We start from the raw sequence: 20,168 nt of genomic DNA, 5'->3' as shown, positions 1-20,168 counted from the left end.
TGTGTATATCCTGAGACTCCAGATACAGGTTCAGGGCCGGAGACAGGAAGGGCATGGAAGTGAGGCCCCAAGGTGCCAGGGAAGGGGTCTTGTTCTCTTGGACTGGTTGCTTTAGAGCTGCTGTGCTTGCTGCTGCCAATGGCAGCATACAGGATGTGCTTCTCTGTCTTGGGCAGCTGAGGGCAGGAAGGAGTTTGTTTCTGTGATGGGTGGTTTAGTTATATGCTTTGGTGGAAACTCTGTGCTTCAGGGCAGAGTGCCACTATCTCTGTGGTCCTCACTCAGAGTCCTGGGGCACTGACCCTACAGCTGGGGAAGAGATCTTTGTTTAGCCAGCCTAGTGATGCAGGTTTTGAAGGACATTGCTGGGTTTTGCTGGTGGAGCCAGGAAAATTGGGTGTACTTGGACTACTTCTCAGAGAGGATGGGAATTGCAGTCTGGTTCACTCATGTCTGCCCTACTGTGAATTCTTGAGATACCCAGCTTCCTCAGGACCAGATGAATTCTGGTCCTCTGTCATACACACTAGCACACCATAGGCTCTCTGTCCCTCTTATTTCCCTACTTTAGCCTTGCCTTCTTCCTCTTCCCTACTTAGGTGTTTTGTGTGCCCTAGAACATTCTACTTGTCTATACCATCAGCAAGGGACACTGGGAGGCGGGGCTTGAGGATTGTTATTCCCTACTCTATGGGAAGCTCCCAAAGAAAATCTGGAACAGTTGGATGAGAACTCAGGACACAGCAGGGCTTCAGGGTGCCAGCCTGGGCTACATAGCAAGATACTGTGTCAGAAAACTGGGGGAGGGAGTGTCTAACCAGAAGTTGGCAATACGAATAAGCACTAGGCAAGGGTTAAATAGCAAGGACTGTGTATGCTCTGCAGCTAGGTACCTGTATTCCCACCTGGTAAGGCAGGCACTGTCACCCTCATTTTGCTCAGGAGTTTGGAGTCAGGTCCAAAGCTTGGTTTCTGTTTTCTTAGTGAATATATTACATTTTTCTGACTTTGGCTTTATGTCCGTGTCCGTGTGTGTGTGTGTGTGTGTGTGTGTGTATTGGCAACTTTTGGGAATTTGTTCAGTCTACTATCTGGAGATGGAACTCAGATCATCAGGCATGCACAGTAAATGCTGTATCTGCTGAGCTATCTCACTGGCCTGTGATGGTTTTTGGTGACAGGGTTTCTCTGTGTAACCCTGCTGTCCTAGAACTTGCTTTGTAGATCAGGCTAGTCTCAAACTCAGAGATCTGCCTCTGCCTCCTGAGGACTGGAATTAAAGGGATGTACCTTCTTGGCTGAGTTTCATCTTCAGTGTTGTGAAGGACAGTGGGAAATAGTGGCAACAGCTGCTCCCCTCCAAGAGGAGCTGCCAGATAGTCTGACTTTGTTGGACATGTGGCACTTGAGATCGTGCTAGGCAGAGCTGGGGCCATACCCTTCCTGGGAAGTGGGGGATCCAGCCATGCTTTCCAGTGGAGATCACAGGCATCAGTCAGTCCTAAGGCCATGATTTCCATACAAATGTCTTAAAATCCCACCCAGCTGTCCTAGAAAGAAGTCCAGGCCCTTCTGTCATCTTAGCCATGTCTGGTGGACTTGCTGTTAGCTCTGCTGCCTTGACCTTGTGGTGAGGAAGACCAGACTCTCCCAAGCAGGGTGTAGGGCAGGTCAGGACAACCTTTGGGCTAACCTGTCTCATGACTTCTTTGCCCATTTGGGGCTATAACATAGGGTGCCACACATAAGGGCCACAGGTAAAAGGGACTGAGCAGCTGGGAAGGGACAATAAGCTGTAGAGTCTCATCCCAAGCCTCACTTAACCAGCACAAAGGAGAAAGGTCTTAGGAGACTCAGTTAGGCCTTGTTACCCCCTTTCCTTTAGGAGAGAGGTGGATTTAATTAAGCCTGCTGACCTGCCCCAAACTCCAGGAGCATCTCCACACTGTGCCACCATGTCCCTGAAGGGATGATTGCTTAGTAGGACATGGCAGAGCCTCATTTCCTTTCTGATTCTCTAAAGGAAGGACCCATGGGTGCATCAGAAATACAAGCAGTAGAAGTTTCTGGACACTGCCTCTCCATACCCTGCTGGTTGTTAGAGACACATTGCCATGCTTGTATAGAGTCAGGTCGAGTGACAAGGACAGGAGGGCAGTTCAGACACTTTGGCAGTGCTGCCAAACAGGAGGGCTCAGTTCCCTGGAGTCCTTTTCGAAGACAGCACATTTACACCCCCATTCCCATGATGAGATGATAGCACTGTGCACAGCTGAGGATTGAAAACACTTAAGGCAGTAGCAGTTGGCAGAAAAGAATTTGGACGCTTGTGGCCAAGTGGAGCCACTGGGATCAGATTCCTAAGGAAAAACTGAGGGAAAGAGGGAATTGTGAAGATACGCTTTCCAGTACTGGCTGCGGGCTGTTGTGAAAGTGGGGTCAAACACCGAAGCAGGAGCCACACTGAAGGTGCAGATGTGGGGAATGCAGGCGTGTGTACTGTGAAAGCGTGATGTTTAGGACACACTGCAGGAAATGGTTACAGTGCCTGCACCAGAACACAGGAGGCCCCCCAATGACTTGGTTCCCTATCCAGTATAGCCTTTGAGATTAGGCCTGATGCTGGTCTCTGCGCAATCTGTACTTTATACTAACATGCTCAAGTTATTGCAGGGTATCGTGTCTTGGGCATTTGATGACAGGAATCCCAAGTCTCACCACAGGGCTCCATCCTCCAGCTTTTTAGCCATGGTGAGTTCCTGGTCTTTGTGCAGCCCTAACCATGTTAGGCATGTAATTGGTTCTGGGCCAGAACAGTGCTGGTGTGGTCCCTTCGTCTAGCAGTGGTAGGGAGTGGAGCACCTAGCCTTGTCCTGGTCCACTAAAGACTACCCAGTGCCACTAGCCTCCCAAATGCCTCATGGCCTAGTGAGCTATGGTAGCCTGCTGGTGTGTCCTCATCCTAACCCCTGAGTGCACAGGCTTCTCTGTTTACTGCCTTGAGACTTTCCTGTCACCAAGTTCCCACAGCAGTTGTGATGTTCGGTCTGTGCCTGCTCCAATGCCTGGCTTTGTACTTCATACCTCCTTACATAACACTTTGGAATCAGCTAATGGTTTCCAAGAAGGTAAACTGAAGAGCATTTTTGTGGTCCTGGCACCTTCCAGGGCCACCACTTTGAAAACAAAGATTCCCAAAAGCCAGTTGGCCTTGTTGAGAAAGTGTGGCTTGAAAGAGTAATAGCCCACACTACTGACTAGGGCCTCAATGGAACAGAAGTGGTCTCTGTGCCTGGCTAGAGTCTCCCCAGCCTACTCCAGGACAGCACTTTCATGTTCGTCATGAGAATCATTTCTGTCCCTGTCACCCCTCATGAGCAGCAGTTGAATACAGGACAAGTGTGCTGTCCAGACACTGACTTGATGTATTTAGGGCTCAACTTGCCCCAGAAAGAGAGACCTCAAATATTTGTAGTATTGGAGTAAACATGGCACCCAGTAGGGAGGGACCTCTAATGTTGGGATTTCTGCTGTGTGTCATTGTGGTAGGCATATTTTGAAATGGAAGTAAGCAAAACCTAGATCCCTGCACTCCATGAATTGGCTTGTGTGTGTATGTGAATGCAGAGAATCAAGAGAACTGGTGTGAGGTGGGCTCTATGTGCCCACCCCTTGCTGGAATGGGCAGACTTTTATGGTGGTTGGGAATGGGGAGATAATATACTGGCTTTTCCTTAGGCCCAGCCTGGAGAATCTGCTACAGTTAAAATGACTATGACTTCATCCTGTTGGCTTCTGACAGATGTCACTGGGGGCCAGTGTTGGGGAATTTATTCTTTCCTCCTTGCTGTCTGTGATCAGTGGCTCTACCATTTCTCGTTCTGATTTGTGATGGGCACCATAGATCAGTGGCTCACCCTGAGAGCTGACAGTCCAAGTGCAGGCAGCTGTATATCTGTGCCATTATTTGAGTTTGTGCCTTCTTTTGTTGTTGTTTGGTTGTTGTTGTTGTTGTTGTTGTTGTTTTTTCAAGATAAGGTTTCTCTGTAGCTTTGGTGCCTGTCCTGGAACTAGCTCTTGTAGACCAGGCTGGCCTCGAACTCACAGAGATCCGCCTACCTCTGCCTCCCGAGTGTTGGGATTAAAGGTGTGCACCAGTACCTCCTGGCAAGTTTGTGTCATCTTAAAGTTGGGATATGTAATGATGTTGCAAGGCAGTGGGTTGGTGAGGCAGTTGACTGGACCCTAGGAATAACCCATCCTGTGTTATGGTCTGTCACTGGTCCCACCCCCCCACCCCCAGGAGCTACCAGTATCTCTGTTGGAATCTAGGCAAATACTGGGGGTTGGGGAGGTAAAAAGGGGGTCATCCTTATGGCCTGAAGCTGAGTGGATGAGGCTGTGGGTGTGCCACAAGTGTGAACAGTACTAGGAGATAACCAGCTCCCTGCCACATGAGTGACTGAGTTCAGCTCTGTACACTCCCTGTGAGTTTAGGGTTGTCATGGAGATACATCTGGTGAGGGTGAAGCAGGAGCCGTCAACCTACTGTTGAGTACAGGTTGTTGCTGGGTGGGGGGGCTCTGAATCCTCTAGAAAGCCCCATTAAACAAGACCTCCGGTCCCTCACTAGATGAATAGTATGAAAACCAGGACTCCAGGTGGCTCTTCACAGACGCAGACCACACACCCAGGGTGGGGCAGTGTGCCAGACTCCTACTTCTCTGTCTCACGGTGACTGCAACACTTGCTGCAGGTGCTGTTATGGGGAGTCACTGTTGTTCTGGAAGCTAAAGCTGCTTTGCCTTTTCTGGGAAGTTGGCTCCTACTCCTGGTGAAGTACAAGGAGACATCACAGGCAGGCTAGAAATTAGGCTTCCTGACGGTGACACTATTGTCAGCACAACTCCTGAGGGCCAAGCCCTGCCAGCCCTGCCTAACTCAGCACCAGCCTTTCCCACTCTTCTGTGAAACGTGTCTGTGGGATGTGCTAAGTTCCAGGAAGAGGAGCTAATGCTGACCAGTGCCTGATGGCGTCTGATGTTAAATCAGGAGTATATTCTGTGTCTTTGTGTCGGTACTTAGGAGACTCCTGGGGTTCTAAGCCCAACCGTTGTCCTCATTTCACTGGAGAGAGACAGAGCCCAAGGGACTGTTTCTTCTCCTGGGGTTAGAGATGCTTGTTCCTGTCCTCCATAACAAAGATACATTCTTGCTGTGGCCTCACTGCTCTTATATTTTGTGCATGTTACAAATACCTTACCCCCAATTTTTCAACTCTACTAAACTATAATTAACATACAATAGTGTTGTATGGGTGGGTGCATGTAGAGATCTGAGGACAACTGCTTGGGGTGTTTTCTCTAGTCACCTTTACATGGGTTTTGGGATCAACTCGTGGCTAGGCTTCTATGTTGACCCCTTGGGTTGTTATAACTTCTAAGATGATTTACCACCATATTCCCACCAGGAATGTAGGAAAGGTCTAACCCCGGGGGTATGGTGGCACATGCTTATCAGTCATGTCATTGCCCAGGAGGAAAGAGAATCAGAAGTTTGAGGTCATCCACATGAATGAATGGGGGGAGTGCTAATTTGCTCTTGCCTTGTCAACATTCTTTAGTTATTCATGGAGTATGTGTTGATTTCTCATGGGAATTTTACTTTGCATTTCCTAATGACTGATGGTTGCTCACCTCTGTGTGTCTGCTCTTTGTATGACGTAAAGTCTAAATGGGCCATTTGCCAGCTGGCCACCCACCACATTTATTTGCCTGATTATTGAATTAAAGGATTATTGTTACTGTTGTTTTGTTGGTTTTTGTAGGGTGTGCATGTGTACAGGTGCATATGTATGCGTGTAACTCAGCTTCTGCATGCATGTGTTTAAGTTAGAGTTGGTCGTCTTCTACTGGGTGTATCCTAGGGACTGACAGCAGGTTGTCAGACTGGCTGCTCAGGGAGTCTCCGAACTCCTTGTGAATTTCAGAATCAGCATGCTGCTTTCCTCAAAAGATTTGCTTGAATTGACATTGATCATGAATTGACAGTCATGTTGATGAGTTTTGGAAAGTGGTGTGTTGTGATGCAGAACCTTGGTCTCTGCACTGACTGACGTCTGCTTATTTGCAAGTTTTCAGTGTTGAAGTTTTAGATGTAGTAAAATTCATCTGTAAATATTTATCTTGATAATTCTTAAAGAATTAAATTTAACATTTATTCGTTTATTTTGTACATGTGCACATATGTGGAAGTCACAGGACAAGCTGGAGGAGTCAGTTCTCTCTGGTATGGGGATTAAACTCAGGTTGTCGGGTTTGGTGGCACATGCCTTTACTTGCTGAGTCATCTCTTGGGCCCTTCATATTTGCTGGCTCTTGTCAGTAGGGATTGGTTTGGAGTTTAACTTGAACCTGTTGTGGAAATGCTCCATCCTGTAGCTTTGCTCAGATGCCCGAAGATCTTCCCAAGGACTAACATGCACTTGGGGTGTGATGATCACCCCTCCTTCCTGATTGGAAGACCTGTCTTTTTCTTGCAGAACCTCCTGTTCAGAGCTGAGTAGAAGTGATCACTCATTTCTTGTACTGCTCTGAGGGAGGACACAAGTGTGATCTTGCTGAAGTGAGGCAGATTCTCTCTCTGCTGGTGGCTGGGTTTCTCCAGTGCCAGCTGTCTTGCTGCCCATGCTTCTATCTGTCTGGTTTGTGCTTTTCCTTTTGGCCTTCTCTGTCCACTTACCCTGCTTTTCAGATGATAGCCATCTGCCCCATCTCCTCTCCCGCTGCTGCTTTCCTTGCTTACCTGTTCACACAAGTGTCCTCACCTTACTGGAAAGACATTGACATCATGGAGGCAGGTATGTGCCAGCTGCACAGGGCCAGCAGGTGAGGTTGGTCACGAGCTTGATGTATGGAGAGACACATGTCCTGCTGGGTGCAATTCCTGGTGCTTGGTCCCTGGGCAGGAAGCTGCCTTGTATGATGCCTTCAAAGTGCTTTTGTGTCACTTCCTACTCTGATCCCAGCAGGTGTGGGTGGACTTTCCATGTGAACTGTGTGCTACTGGTCTCAGGGAGACAGAGTTATGTTGACACTGTTCAGACCTTGGTCCATAGGGATGGAGACTGCTGCTTTCCATATTCATAAGATATATGGTTTTAGACTGCAGGATTTATATAGAATAGCTTATGTTCAGGGTTTTTTCATTTTGGGTTTTTTTTTGTTTGTTTTTTAATTTTTTATTTTATTTTTATGTTTTGAGACAGGATGTCTCTGTAGTGTTGGTTAACCTGGAACTTGCTGTGTAAACCAAACTGGACTCAAAGTCAGAGAGCCACCTGCCTCTGCTTTCCTTGGGACTTACTTATTTTATGTATATGAATGTTTTGCTCACATGTGTGTCCGTGTACCACGTGTGTGCCAGTTGTGCTCTGAGGTCAGTAGAGGGCATTGGAGCCTCTTGAATGGCTGTGAGCCACCATGTGGGTGCTGGAAAATAGAACCCTGGTCTGCAAGAATAAATGCTCTTAACTGCTGAGCCATTTCTCTAGTTTGGTGCTGTATTTTTGTTTGTTTTCTAACACTTCTCACCATCACATATTAGAGATGGAGAGTCTCTCTCTGTAGTCTGGGCTAGCCTTAACTCACTCTCCTGAGTGTTGGGATGACAGGCATGTAACACCACAATAAGCTAACAGGCTGTGTGTTGGTGTTTGTGCATGTGCAGGAATGAGTGTGTGCATGTGAAGATAAGAGCCACTTGTTGTTGTTACTGGTCTTATTTTTGAGGCAGTATGTCTCATTAGCTTGGAGCTTGCCAAGTAGGCTTGACTGACTGGCCAATGAACCCCAGGGACCTGCCTGTACCCCACCTCTATTGCTGGGATTGTAAGCACACACCTTCACACAAAAGTTAGAAATTATTTCTCTGGCTCCCAAGTAGGCTATTTGAAGCAACTTTTTAAGATATAAAATTCTTCAGAAAAGTACAAGCTGTAAAAGTTATTTACATAAATAATATTTATTCATGTGTATGATGTGTGAGCTGCCTTGGAGGCCAGGCCTGGTTCCTGTGGGTGCAGCAGACCAGGTAGTGCACAACATGTTGTCTGTGGTTTCCCACGCTCATGGGAGAGAAACTGGGCTCGGGTCCTATCTACTTTGGGCTGGTGCAGGATGCCAAGTGACTCCCACCATCTACTCCTGATCAGCCCAGATGTGTGCACAGCCTCACTGCCTGTGCTCAGCTGGCTCAGGAGCCTGCTTCCTAACAGTTCCTGAAAAGCTGGCTCGCTCTTGTTTGATATCTGCCTTGTGTACAAGGTGTGGACCTCGGAAACCTACTTCCTAACAGTTCCTGGAAAGCTGGCTCATTCTTGTTTGAGATCTGCCTTGTGTACAAGGTGTGGACCAAGTACTGTGTTCCTTCCTCTGGTGTTGGGCCATTTCCAGTCTCCTGGAGCTGGTGTTCTTAGCAGCTCTTCCTATCAAAGAGAGGCCAGGTGGAGGAGCCCCACTCAGCCTTCTTTCTTCAGACACTTGATCACCAGGACCCTTCTGTGAGGATTGATGTCATAAATAGAAAGCTGTGCCTGGTTTGCAAGCTTTCCAGTTACATGGGTGGAGCAGCGGCAAACTCACAGATGACATTTGGGGCAGCTCAGAGCACTCATGAAGGACCTGTGGACTGGGCCCATGGTTTGGAGAATCTACTTTGCATCTCTGTTCCTGACCAAAAGCCAAAGGGGAGGGAGGGATAGTATAGGTTTTGTGTGAAGACAGATATGCCTCCTCTGCCTTTCTCTTTGTTCTTAGGTAGCTTCTGTTACTGAATAGGCTAGCTGTGCATGCTGCTGCTCCAAGCTTTGGGCTTCCTTCTCCTGGGCGCTTTATGGTGTACAATAGTGGTCTGCATGCTGTTTGCACCCAGACTGGGTTCCTTATCTCCTGGGCCAGGTAGTGGCTTGCTCTGCCTGTCAGACAGTGGTCTTTCTTTTGCTGGGCAGGCAGGGTCACTTAGACAGTGACAGGCTACTTAGGTGCTGGCTATCCCTTGGGAGTAGGTGGGTCCTATTGATAGGGAAAGGCTTTTATAACTGCTGGCAGTGTTTGTGGGACTCTACCCCACTGTCTTTTTTTCTGAGAAGCAGCGAGTGGGAAACCTGGCCCCAATGAGTTTGAGGTGCTCACCGGGTCCTAGTGGAGAAATCTGCCTTAATCAGGCATCCCAGGAGCTCACACGATCCATGAGGCTGATGGCCCAGGGGACATGCTCCCCAACAGGCTCCCTGGCTCATCCAGGTATAAGCCAAAGAAGAGCAAGAAACTGTTTCTTCCAGACCATGTCCTGCAGCACCCATTCTGTCAGCTGGGGGACAGAGTGCCGGGCTCAGCAGGGAGTGCACAGCACACTGAAGGCTCACAGACTGCCGCTTCTGGGTGCCATCTGTGGCAGGTTTTGGTTTGGAAGGCGCAGCTTGCTTGCTGATCAACACTTTCAGGATCTTTTGAGTTCAGTGGGCTTTATAAATTTTTGTCTAGACCATTTTTCATTAAAAGAAAAAAAAAGCCACCAAAAAAAAAAAAACCCCACAAAGACACTGTGTGTTGGTTTTTCAAAAGTCATTGGTGCTGAAGCTTCACTCAGCTCCTGGGCAGGTCCTGAGGACTGTGCTGCACAGTGCAGCTGGGAGTGCTGGTGAGGCACTAGGCCACCAGCATGGTTCTTAGACTATCACTGTATATGTCAGCTTAGGGAATCCTGTTGAGTATGAGCTGTGCTGGGATCTGCCTGGTCCTAGTTCTTCATTAGCCCTTCAGGAGAGGCAAATGACACAACACTGAGACCGTTTGGAGGGGCTTCTCACAGCTTCAGGGAGCTATTAACTATGTGCTTCTTCTCTGCTGTTACAGGTCAGGGTGAGTACATTACAGGGTGCTGGCTGGATGTACCCCAGACATTCAGGAAAGCAGGTTGTGCATGGTAGGCAGAACCTTATCAGGCCAGTGGGAAGAGTGTTTTGCCTTCTGTGGTCCATGTGTACCTCCCTGCCCTTCATGGGCTCAGTTTCCTTGCTGTACAATGAAGCTGCACACAGTCCTTGGGTCCCGTTAGTGCTAGTGCCTCTGGGGCACAATGGCAACTGCCAGCATCAGGGATTTGGGTTGTGAGCTGACTTGTGGGGACACTGGAACTCTTAAGTCTTGGTGTCTCAGTTCCATGTTTCAACTTGTGGCTGGAATTTCCCCACAGGTAGTCATTTCTTAGGTCCCAGGGGTTTACCAGCACAACCCTGGAGTAGGAATCTGATAGTGCTGTCCTAATCGTAGAACCAAGATTTACCATGAGGCCTGGTGTCTCCTGTTGGGTTTTATTTTAACAAGGACTCCAAGCCTTTGTTGGGGATGGAGTTTGCAAAGATAGTCTGGTTGTCTGGAGCGTCCAGAGTGTGGTCTTCCACTTTCTGCTGCTCAACTAAGGATGGTGAGGAGCAGCTGGCAGGAGGCGGGGCTGGGTAGACAGCACTTTCCACAGGATAATGTGGCTTGGCTTAAACACCCCTCCATGAGATATCCCCCCTCCCCCCCGCTTCCCATCTTGGTGTCCTCTACCTGGCCTCATGTACCACATGATGGTAGTATTTGCAATCCCTTTGCCTTCGGGTAAGAAACGAGGGCTCATTCACCCCTCAGCTTGCCAATTCCTTGCTTGGCCTGCAGCCCCAAGAACCTAGATAAGGTTGTGTGGGTATGCTTCCTGCACTTGCCTCTCCCTGCACACAGAAGTTCTTAAGTTAGTACTATCCACCTTGGGACTCTGTGTGAATCCTGTTAGAGACCCACCTCTAGTTGGGCCCTGGCGAACTTTCAGAGTACCATAACTCCTGGGGTTACATTACTTTTTGGCTCAAGTCTGTCAGCTCAGGAGCCTTCAGGGTTCTATGAGGGACTCTTGGAGTCTCCACAGATGGATGGCCTTGTAGTCTGACTTCATGTAGCCTGGAGGCATTGGCAGGTGAGCACTCACTGCACCTCCAATCTCCCAGAGTTTCCTAGAGCCAGAAAGACTCTAGCATAAAAGTAGAGGGAGGAGTAGTCACTGCTTCTGATGGGTGCCACTTGTCATATCTGGTGCTTGACAGTGCTGGACCTGGTGGTTTCTGCCTGGCTTGTTTCTCTTCCTCAGACTCACAGTGAGGTGAGCCCTAGCAGAAGTTGTGAGCAGTACAGGCTGTGGTCTCATGGTGAGTGATGGCCTTTCTGCTTCCTTGGTTCTTGTGATGTAGGTCCCTGCCTGATATTAAGTATGTGCTTCCTGTTACCATGACGAAATGCCTAGCACAATCAATTTAATGTTTCAGTGGTGGTGATGGTGGTGTTTGTTTTGTTGTTGTTTTTGCTTGTCATACATTGATTGAAGTGGGGGCATTGCCAGAGCATGATCATCTCATGGCAGCCAAGAAGGGGGATATAGGACAAAGAACCTAATGTCTCCTTAGGGCTCTTTCTTAGGGCTCCATTCATAAATATTCATGTTTCATTTGGGCCTGTGGTGGTTCCTTGCCCCACCTTTGTATGGCCACCACAGAGATGCTACCTGCTTCCCTGGTGCCCCTGCTGGCCACTGCAAATAGGCTTCCCCATGGGCATTTGAGCCACTGTGCACAGGCAGGTAGTACCACACTGGGTGCCCAGAATGCAAATGAAAAAAATGGACAGGGCCTGTAACTGATGGGGAAAGAAGGGGGAGGCACACTTGGCCACACTGTTTGCTAAGTAAATACAGATTGATCTGTGCCTATCCATCTAATGAACAAGTGCATAGCTCAAGGCCTGGTACCTGAGCTCTCTTGTGGTAGAGCTTTAGCAGGGAGTTTGGGCATATTTGGGCATTGGGAATGAGTCACAAAGGACAAAGAACCAGGCTATTCCTAACAACAGCTATAAATGACCCTCGGGCCTTCAACATGCTCTCTTCATCTACCCTGAAGCTGTTCTTCGGGGCACTGCCATGGGTTCCCCAGGCAGAGTCAGAACAGGACCTGTGAGATGAGTGGATGAGTGTTGACACACAGATACATGGAACAACCAAGAAAACACTGGTGATCTGTTATGGTGGTAGCAGTGGATTAGCCCTGACAGCCTTGTCCTAATAGCAGAACACCTGAGCCTGCCTGCCCACATCACTTCTTCCAGCTCATCCTTCACTGCTTTCTACCTAGGCAGGTTAGCTAGCCTGCCCTGGCCACTGCTGTGATGCCTGGTCACTTGACTGACTCCAGATTGTGGCCCCAGCAGTGTGGGCCTTAAAGGTGTGGCAGGTGGTTCCTCAGGTGAGTGGCCTGCAGCTGCAAGGGGACACAGAGGATATGGCATTTTCTTCAGGGCCTTCTGGAAGCCCACACTGATAAGGTGGTCCATCAGTCAGGGTAGAGCCATGGGACACTGAGCACCTAGGCAAAGGCCCCTTAAACTCAATCCGTGCAGCCCATAGTAGACACTGACTGCACAGCTGAGCATTTCTGATGCACCAACCCAACACCTGGTTCCCCAGGTGTTCTGTCCCCTTCTCCTGAGAGCAGGGTGGTATCTGGCCAAGGACAAGGACGCTCTGTGCTGCCAGGCTACTGGGTCTTGGGCAGAGTCCTCTCTGCAAGGACTGCTGATCCGGACTATATGGGAACGTAGGGCTCTAAATATACCAGGGTGAGGTCACTGGGTGGAGATGAAGCCATGGAACAAGCTCTGGAGCCCAGTGGTACTGAGATCCCAGGCCAAGGAACACTGACTTTGCCTTCCCTTGGGAATGACCTCCTCATAGCACACTCTTTGCATGGGATCCCTACCTATCTCATGTCAGAGTATAGGAGCCATGTCTGTAGGCAGGCCAGGCACCCCTGGAGCAGCAGAGCCAGTGTTGTAACAGTCATCTGGATGTGTTACAGACCTAGTCTCAGACAAAAGTGGAGGCCTTTGTTCCCCAATAGGGGACTAGCTTGTCAGGAATACCTTGTGAAAGACTGTGGGACAGTGTAAAGGTCTACTGTCTGCTCTGTGCTCCCTACAGCTTCTCTCCCAGGAGTCAGAGCCCTGAGGAAAGGAGGCATGATGACTGCCTTCAGCTAGAAAAGCTGGGGATGCAAGGGTCCTACAGATTGTCTGCCTCCTGGTCTAGGAACCAACCTGGTACCTCACCTGGCAGGTATGACTAAGGTGTGGACTAGAAACAGGAACAATTCTGGGTTACCCATGTGAGTCAGAGAACTGATGTGATCAGGATTCCTGGGGCTGTTATTGAAGGCGGAGGGAGGGCTTGGGAGCCCAGGGACATGGTTTCCATGAAACTAGGAACAACATTTAGGTGACATCAATTAAGAAATTAGGATCCTGACCTGTAGGAGTAGGGAATGGATCATCCCCAAGAGTCTTCAGGAAGGAGGAAGTTCACTGCCCCAGGCTATGGGTGGGCAAAGTAATCAAAACATGCTGGGTTGTAGCCAGCAATTGGGTAGCAGCAGGAGACTGACACTACTGACCTGCAGGTTGATCTTCTGGTCACTGGGTTGTTTGTAGTGTGCCATGTAGAACAGCCTCCTGGGAGCTAGCTGATACCCCTCCCCCAAATGCTGGAGCCTCTGCTTGGCACCCAGAAACAATCTACAGGGGTGTGGACTGCAGCCCCACTTACAATGACAAGAGAAGGCCTAAGTGACCTTCTGCAATGATATGCCGGAATGTGACGTTCAGTGACTGGCCTGGCCTAATGAGTGTGTGTGTGCATACCTGGTTCTACCTGGGGATGTGCTTTTCTCCTTGTGACCCGGAGTGCCAGGTGTATGCTGTCGGTGAAGGGGGATTAGGACTGTGGCCAGCCAGCTTGGCTACCAAGAACCTGCAGTGCCATGGCACTACCGCCCTGTGGGGTTCTTCAGTCTGCAGGTGGATTGATTACCCACCAGGTAGGTATGGATGTGTCCTGAGAAGTGTTTAAACAGAGAGACTCTTCATTATGATAGGTTCAGTTTGTTAGTAGTTTTGACAGTTGGTGCTCTGGACTCCTCGGGAGCACCTATCATCCCACAGTTGCAGATCTTCTCCTGAATTTTTTGGAGCTTGGTCTTAGCTTGCCATTTAGGTTTGGGGTTCACTGAATTTTCCATGTACATGTGTGTGGAGCACATATGCACACATGCATAAGGAGACCCAGGTTAATGCTGGGAATCATTACTCACTCCTCCACCTGTTCATTGAGACACATCTCTGGGTCAAACCTGGAGCTCACCAACACAGCTAGTCTTACTAGCCAGTTTGCTCTAGGGACCCCATCTTTCCCTTCCAAAGCTGGAATTACAGGTGGGCTGTCCTGCAACCTGGCAGGTCCATGAGTTATGATTCTTATGTGTCACAGCAAGTTCAAGTGCCACTCTGACCATCTCCTTAGCTGGTGTTTGGTGCTTTGTCATATTTGCTGGTTGGTGTCTGCTTTCTGAAATGTAGCCTTCCTGGCTGGGTACACCAAAGCTATTCCCACTTACTGTATTTGTCAGTGTGGCTGTGCTGCTGGGATGTCCAGTCATATCAATCATAGCTTTTGGTCCTACCGTCTCTGCAATGACAGCCCTGGCGCCTGCCATGTTTGAACAAGTCAGTGCAGTGATGCATGGAAGGGCAGGCCCTTCTTGAGTGGGATCCCAAATATGAGCCTGTGAATTGTTAACCTCCCTGTCACCGTGAAGCTCAGTGAAGCTAGTGCTGACCCTGCCTGTTCCACAAAGAGCCTTTCAGTGTCTCTCTCTGGCCTTCTTTCATGTTCTTGAAGCTGCATTGCTGCTCAGGTGTTGTGCTCCAGAGTCCCTCCTTCTGGCCATGTGATATACACATCTTATAGTCTGTGACATCCTGCTTTGTTCAGAGACTCTTTGAAGACCTTGGGAAGGTCATCAGGTTGACTAGTTTATTGTGATCATCTTGCTTTCCTTGGAGCCTTTGTGTGTTATATGTGGTAATTCCTCCAGTCATTGTCCAGAAGCCTCACAGCAAAGCTGTCTGTCAGACCAAGGGCAGGTCTCTTTTCATGGCTGTGGGTGTGTGTGTGCATACGGAAGATGGTAATCAGGGTTTTGATGGTGCCCAGTGCTGTCACCTTGGAAAGCCCTGGGCTGCTTGGCTTTCATTGGGAGAGGGAAGAGCCCTGAGCTGATAATGTGGTTCTTGTTCTTCAGATCCGGAACATGGTTGCAGTATTGGAAGTGATCTCCAGTCTGGAGAGATACCCCATCACCAAAGAGGCACTGGAGGTAAGAGCCCTGGCCCAACCTTAGGCAGAATGGGAGATAAGGGTAGCCCCCAGCCAGCTTCTTCCTGTGGCTTAGGCTCTTGGAGTCCTTCAGGGGACCCAGTGGGCAGTGTATCCAGGACATCAGTCTTCCCATAGAACTCTTCAAGAATGAAGGTTTCTGATTTCACTGCTAGGCTCCTTCCCATACCCTGCACACCTCATAGCATTTTTGAGATATAGCTTGAGCTGTGCTTTATTTAGGCAACTGGTTGGTGGCCCCGTCCTTTATTTGGGGATCAGGTCTTAGGCTGTGAAACATGCTCACCCAGACACCCTGTCAGAGCAGCTGTGTGGCCGTGAAGGCACAGACTCTGCAGGTCCCAGGAGTCAGTGGACCTGCTCCTGTGGAAGCCCCTGGGTTCCAAATCTAAGGATTCATGCTGCTACATAGTGCTGGACACACCCAAGCTGTATCCAAGAAGCTGGCAGTTTGGGGGCAGGTAGGGAAAAGGTAAACCAGGAAGGGTAAGCTTACTTACTGGCTTAGCTTCCTTGTCCTGCCGCTATGTTCTTATTCTCTAAGCATGTGTCACTCTTTTGGTTGTAGGAGACACGACTAGGGAAGCTCATCAATGATGTCCGCAAGAAAACTAAGAACGAGGAGCTGGCCAAGCGGGCCAAGAGGCTTCTGCGGAGCTGGCAGAAACTCATTGAACCCGTGCACCAGAATGAGGTGGCACTACGGGCACTGGCAGGAGCTGCAGGCTCTGCCAACGGGGGTGCACACAACTGCCGGCCAGAGGTGGGAGTGGCCAGCACACCCAAGAGCATCCATGACCTGAAGAATCGCAACGACATCCAGAGGCTCCCTGGGCAGCGACTAGACAGACTGGGTAGCCGTAAGCGCAGGGGGGACCAGCGTGATCTGGGCCACCCAGGGCCACCCTACAAAGTTTCCAAATCTAGTCCTGACCCACTAGTCCCCAATGCATCCCCTCTCCCCACTAATGGGATCAGTGGGAGCCCAGAGAGCTTACCCAGCCCTCTGGATGGTAGTGGGCACATGGGCTCTGATGGCAGCCGCCTGGAGCCCAGCGAGAACGAGAAGCACAGCACCAAGATCCCTGTGAACGCCGTGCGGCCGCGCCCCAGCTCCCCTGGCCTGGGCAAGCCCCCCGTGCCCTGCCTGCAGACCAAGACTGCGCAGTTGCAGCATTTGGACAGGGTGGATGAGCCGCTAGGCCCTCCCCATCCCAGGGGGGCCTCTCGCTGCTCTTTCAGCCCCCGGAACTCACGGCACGAAGGCTCCTTTGCCCGGCAGCGGAGCTCTTACACAACGAAAGGCCCCTTGTCCAGCCCCTCCTCACGCCCCCAACCACTGGACACCATACAGGTGCCATCCCCACTCCCACTGGCCCAGCCATCCACGCCCCCTGTGCGGCGGATGGAGCTGCAGTCCAGCGCTGAGAGCCCCGTACACTGGCCAGAGCAGCCCGAAGGCCACCCGCGGCTAACAGGGCCATCCTGCAGGGTTGGGTTGTCGCCAGACTCTTCCAAGGCGGACAGTGATGCTGCCTCCTCGGGTGGCTCGGACAGCAAAAAGAAAAAGAGGTACCGACCTCGAGACTACACGGTGAACTTAGATGGACAGGTGCCTGAGGCAGGCGTCAAACCTGTGCGGTTAAAAGAGCGGAAGCTCACCTTTGACCCCATGACGAGACAGATCAAACCTCTGACCCAGAAAGAGCCGGTGCGGGCTGACAGCCCCGTACCCACAGAGCAGCCACCTAGGACAGAACTGGACCAGCAGGAGGCCAAAGCCAGTCTCCAGAGTCCTTTTGAGCAGACGAACTGGAAGGAGCTGTCGCGCAACGAGATCATCCAGTCCTACTTGAGCCGCCAGAGCAGCTTGTTGTCATCGTCTGGTGCGCAGACCCCAGGCGCGCACCACTTTATGGCAGAGTACCTGAAGCAGGAGGAGAGCAGTCGGCGAGGAGCCCGCCAGCCTCATGTGCTGCTGCCACTGCCTATGCCCACTGACCTCCCCGGGCTCACTCGGGAGGTCACACAGGACGATCTGGACAGAATCCAGGCCCAACAGTGGCCAGGGGTGAACGGGTGTGAGGACACACAGGGTAATTGGTATGACTGGACGCAGTGCATATCGCTCGACCCACATGGCGACGATGGGCGCTTGAACATTCTGCCTTATGTCTGCTTGGACTGAGCACTTGGCCTGGTCATCAAGTGCATTCTCACCTTGCAGGGGCTAGGCTGGCCAGCCGGGAGGGCGGGCATGAGGCTCGCTCTCCACCCTCCTTTTGTGAAATGCTGCTACCAGTTTACTAACGATTACAAAGGAAGGGCCGCTCAGAGGGCAGACGGCAGAGGGAGTTCAGAACTCTATAGCAAGCCAGCTATAAAGCGTTAGTCCCCCCACCCCAGAAGAGGTGCGAAGTACCGAAGACGGGGACCTCAGTGGCAGGCAGGCACAGGAACCCTGTGGGCGAGGTTACCTTAACAGCAACAGACGCACATCTCATCTCTGCATCTCCTGCTCTTTGGCTCTGGTGTCTCTGAGGTTCAGGCCACTTCTCCGGCCTCTGTCAATCCAGTGTTTTCTTTCCTTCGTGTTGTGCGCTAGAAGCTTCTCTGCTGTGGTGAGCCCTGGCATTGGGCGGGTGGGCCAGCTTCACCCACACTGCACAGATGCCCACCCATCTGTATATGGTTTCAGTTCAACCCCAGTTCTTAAAGAAATGCTGCAGAAACTTCAGTTTTCTCATTTATTTCATCCTTTTTTCCACCTGACCACCAGCCAAATGACTTTTCCTTTCTTTTTTCCTCTTCATATCTCTAGAAAATGCCATCTTTCTAGAGCCCTCAACCCACAAAATTCCCGAGGGTGCTACTGGCGTGAGTTGCCCTGCTGGGCGAGGGGAATGCCGTCTGTTCGCTGGAAACACTCATAACCATTCCTTTAGATTCGTTTGCCTTATGGTTGTCATAAACGCGATTTGCAAAAACAAGGAGCCTTAGTGAATGTACAGTACCTAGACTTCTGCGTCGGCGCAGAAGGGAGCAACTTTGCTATTTGGTCCAGTAAGTGGACACCTTGTGATATAAATGTGGAAATAAAAAAAAAAAACATTTGCACAAACCCGTTTTTGAGTCATTTCTCATTTTATACTTGATCTTTTTCTGGAGCCCACAGCCACATCCAATGTTCCCAGTCTTGGTGGTATCCCATTTTAACTTGCTTCTGTGGCAGCAGGCAGGCCCCTCCTACCTGCCTTTCATTCATTTGGGGTCAACCACATCACCCACCCAGAGAAGCCCCCTTCTGCAGGCCGTGTAGCTGGTGACACCTTCTCTGCCCACCAGTACTTTGTGACATGGCAAGGCCCTGAGCAGCGCTACGGCTGAGTGCATTAGAACTATCTAGTTTTCTCCTCTCCCAGAAATCAATAAGCCATGATTAGGTTTCCAGGTTCGTTTTCTTTTCACTGAGATAGACATCTGTTTAATTTCATAGATGAGCAGACACAGTTACCCATAAAACAGCTGCATGGGGTCAAGTTCTAGAACATTGCGATTTTTAGGATCACAGCCAACCCATAATCACAGGGGGTTTTTTTTGTTTGGTTTTTGTTTTGTTTTGTTTTTGAGAGCCAGTACGGATTTACAAGGCTTGGTGCAGGATGGTACCACTCCCATTAAAGGCCCATTTGAGGAGGTGGAACCCAGCTGTGTGGCCCTGGGCCTCTGGGCCAGTGTTCACTCGTGAGCGCATGTTCCTGTTGTGAGATGAGAAGGCCTTCACAAAGTTGCCAGGGCCAAATCCAATAGGAGATAAAAGCAACCAAAACCCAGTTGGTGACGAAAGGCTGTGTACCCAGCTGGAGGGCATTAGGGTACCTACAGAGGCTAGCGTCCTGTCACCGGCTTCTTGTCTCAGACCCGGGCTTTGAAACAAGCCCTTACTACTCGGATCCCAAGGCGCAGGGACTGCCACACCTATGTTGAGTATACAGCAAGCCCCAGGGGGGGTACACATGCGCTACCTCGGGAACAGGGATGAGCTACAAACACACCCCCGACACTCAGGCAGCCGAGTTGGGCTGCCATTTTCTAAACTGCTAATAAAGACACTGTAAAGGAGAAAGTCGAGGTCGGTGAGGTGACTAAGCAGATACACGGTTGCTGTGAAGGCAAAGAACAGGAGTTGGATCTCCTGAACCCACCTGGTGGAAGGAGACAACAGACTCAAGTCCTCCTCTGACCCCACCCTCTCACACATATGAATGAATACATTTTTAAGGGACCGGAACAACTCCCACAGCCACTTGAAAGCACACTATCTTCGGAATCGAGTTTTGTCGCTAGGATGACTGTGCTGAAGTCTTGTCCTGCTTCGGGGCTCTCGCCAGCAGCTTCAGCCCGGCCGGAGGGCTCTGCAGACAAGTGTCGCAGGAAGCGCCCCGCCCTGGGTTGTCAGGGGAGGGTGACACCTACCGCACAGATTCCGAGGATCGGCGTCCTCCGGATGCTCGGCTTCAGTCGGCTTCTTTTCTCCTGAAAGATCTTTTATTAATCCGGTTCGGGCCCTAGGCATCCCGCTTTCCCAGCCACAAGTGGGCGGGCCCGCGTCGCCCCGCCAGCCACGGGAGCGCGTCTTAGCGCTTCGCGCACGCGCGGCGCCCACGGCGCGCCTTCCGGAAACCTTCCAAGTCGGGTGGGGCCCTCGCCGGAGACGTGGTTGCGGGCGCGTCGGCGGGCGGGCGGTGATGACGCGACGGAGGCAGCCAATGGCGAGCGGCGATGACGCGCAGGCCCGGAGGCCAATGGTGATCGGCCCCTGCCGGCGCTCCCGCCCCCGACCCGCGTCG

General features: G+C 50.7%; 2 protein-coding genes across 2 annotated transcripts in view; both read left to right on the top strand.

Annotated features, from left to right (window-relative positions):
* The window catches only part of Med26 (mediator complex subunit 26), a 40,261-nt gene extending 20,339 nt beyond the window's left edge, over positions 1 to 19,922 (top strand). Inside the window, exons 2-3 of the mRNA XM_005359142.3 lie at positions 15,224 to 15,298; positions 15,887 to 19,922. Of these exons, the coding sequence (XP_005359199.1) occupies positions 15,224 to 15,298; positions 15,887 to 17,506 (1,695 nt within the window). The 3' untranslated portion in view covers positions 17,507 to 19,922. The remainder of the gene's footprint in view (positions 1 to 15,223; positions 15,299 to 15,886) is intronic.
* The window catches only part of Slc35e1 (solute carrier family 35 member E1), a 13,854-nt gene continuing 13,352 nt past the window's right edge, over positions 19,667 to 20,168 (top strand). Inside the window, exons 1-2 of the mRNA XM_005359141.3 lie at positions 19,667 to 19,838; positions 19,891 to 20,126. Coding sequence (XP_005359198.2) covers positions 19,667 to 19,838; positions 19,891 to 20,126 — 408 coding nt within the window. The remainder of the gene's footprint in view (positions 19,839 to 19,890; positions 20,127 to 20,168) is intronic.

The sequence above is a fragment of the Microtus ochrogaster genome, linkage group LG1 (genome assembly GCF_000317375.1).
Source record: "Microtus ochrogaster isolate Prairie Vole_2 linkage group LG1, MicOch1.0, whole genome shotgun sequence".
NCBI lineage: Eukaryota > Metazoa > Chordata > Mammalia > Rodentia > Cricetidae > Microtus > Microtus ochrogaster.
This window is presented reverse-complemented; position numbering and strand designations above follow the sequence as displayed.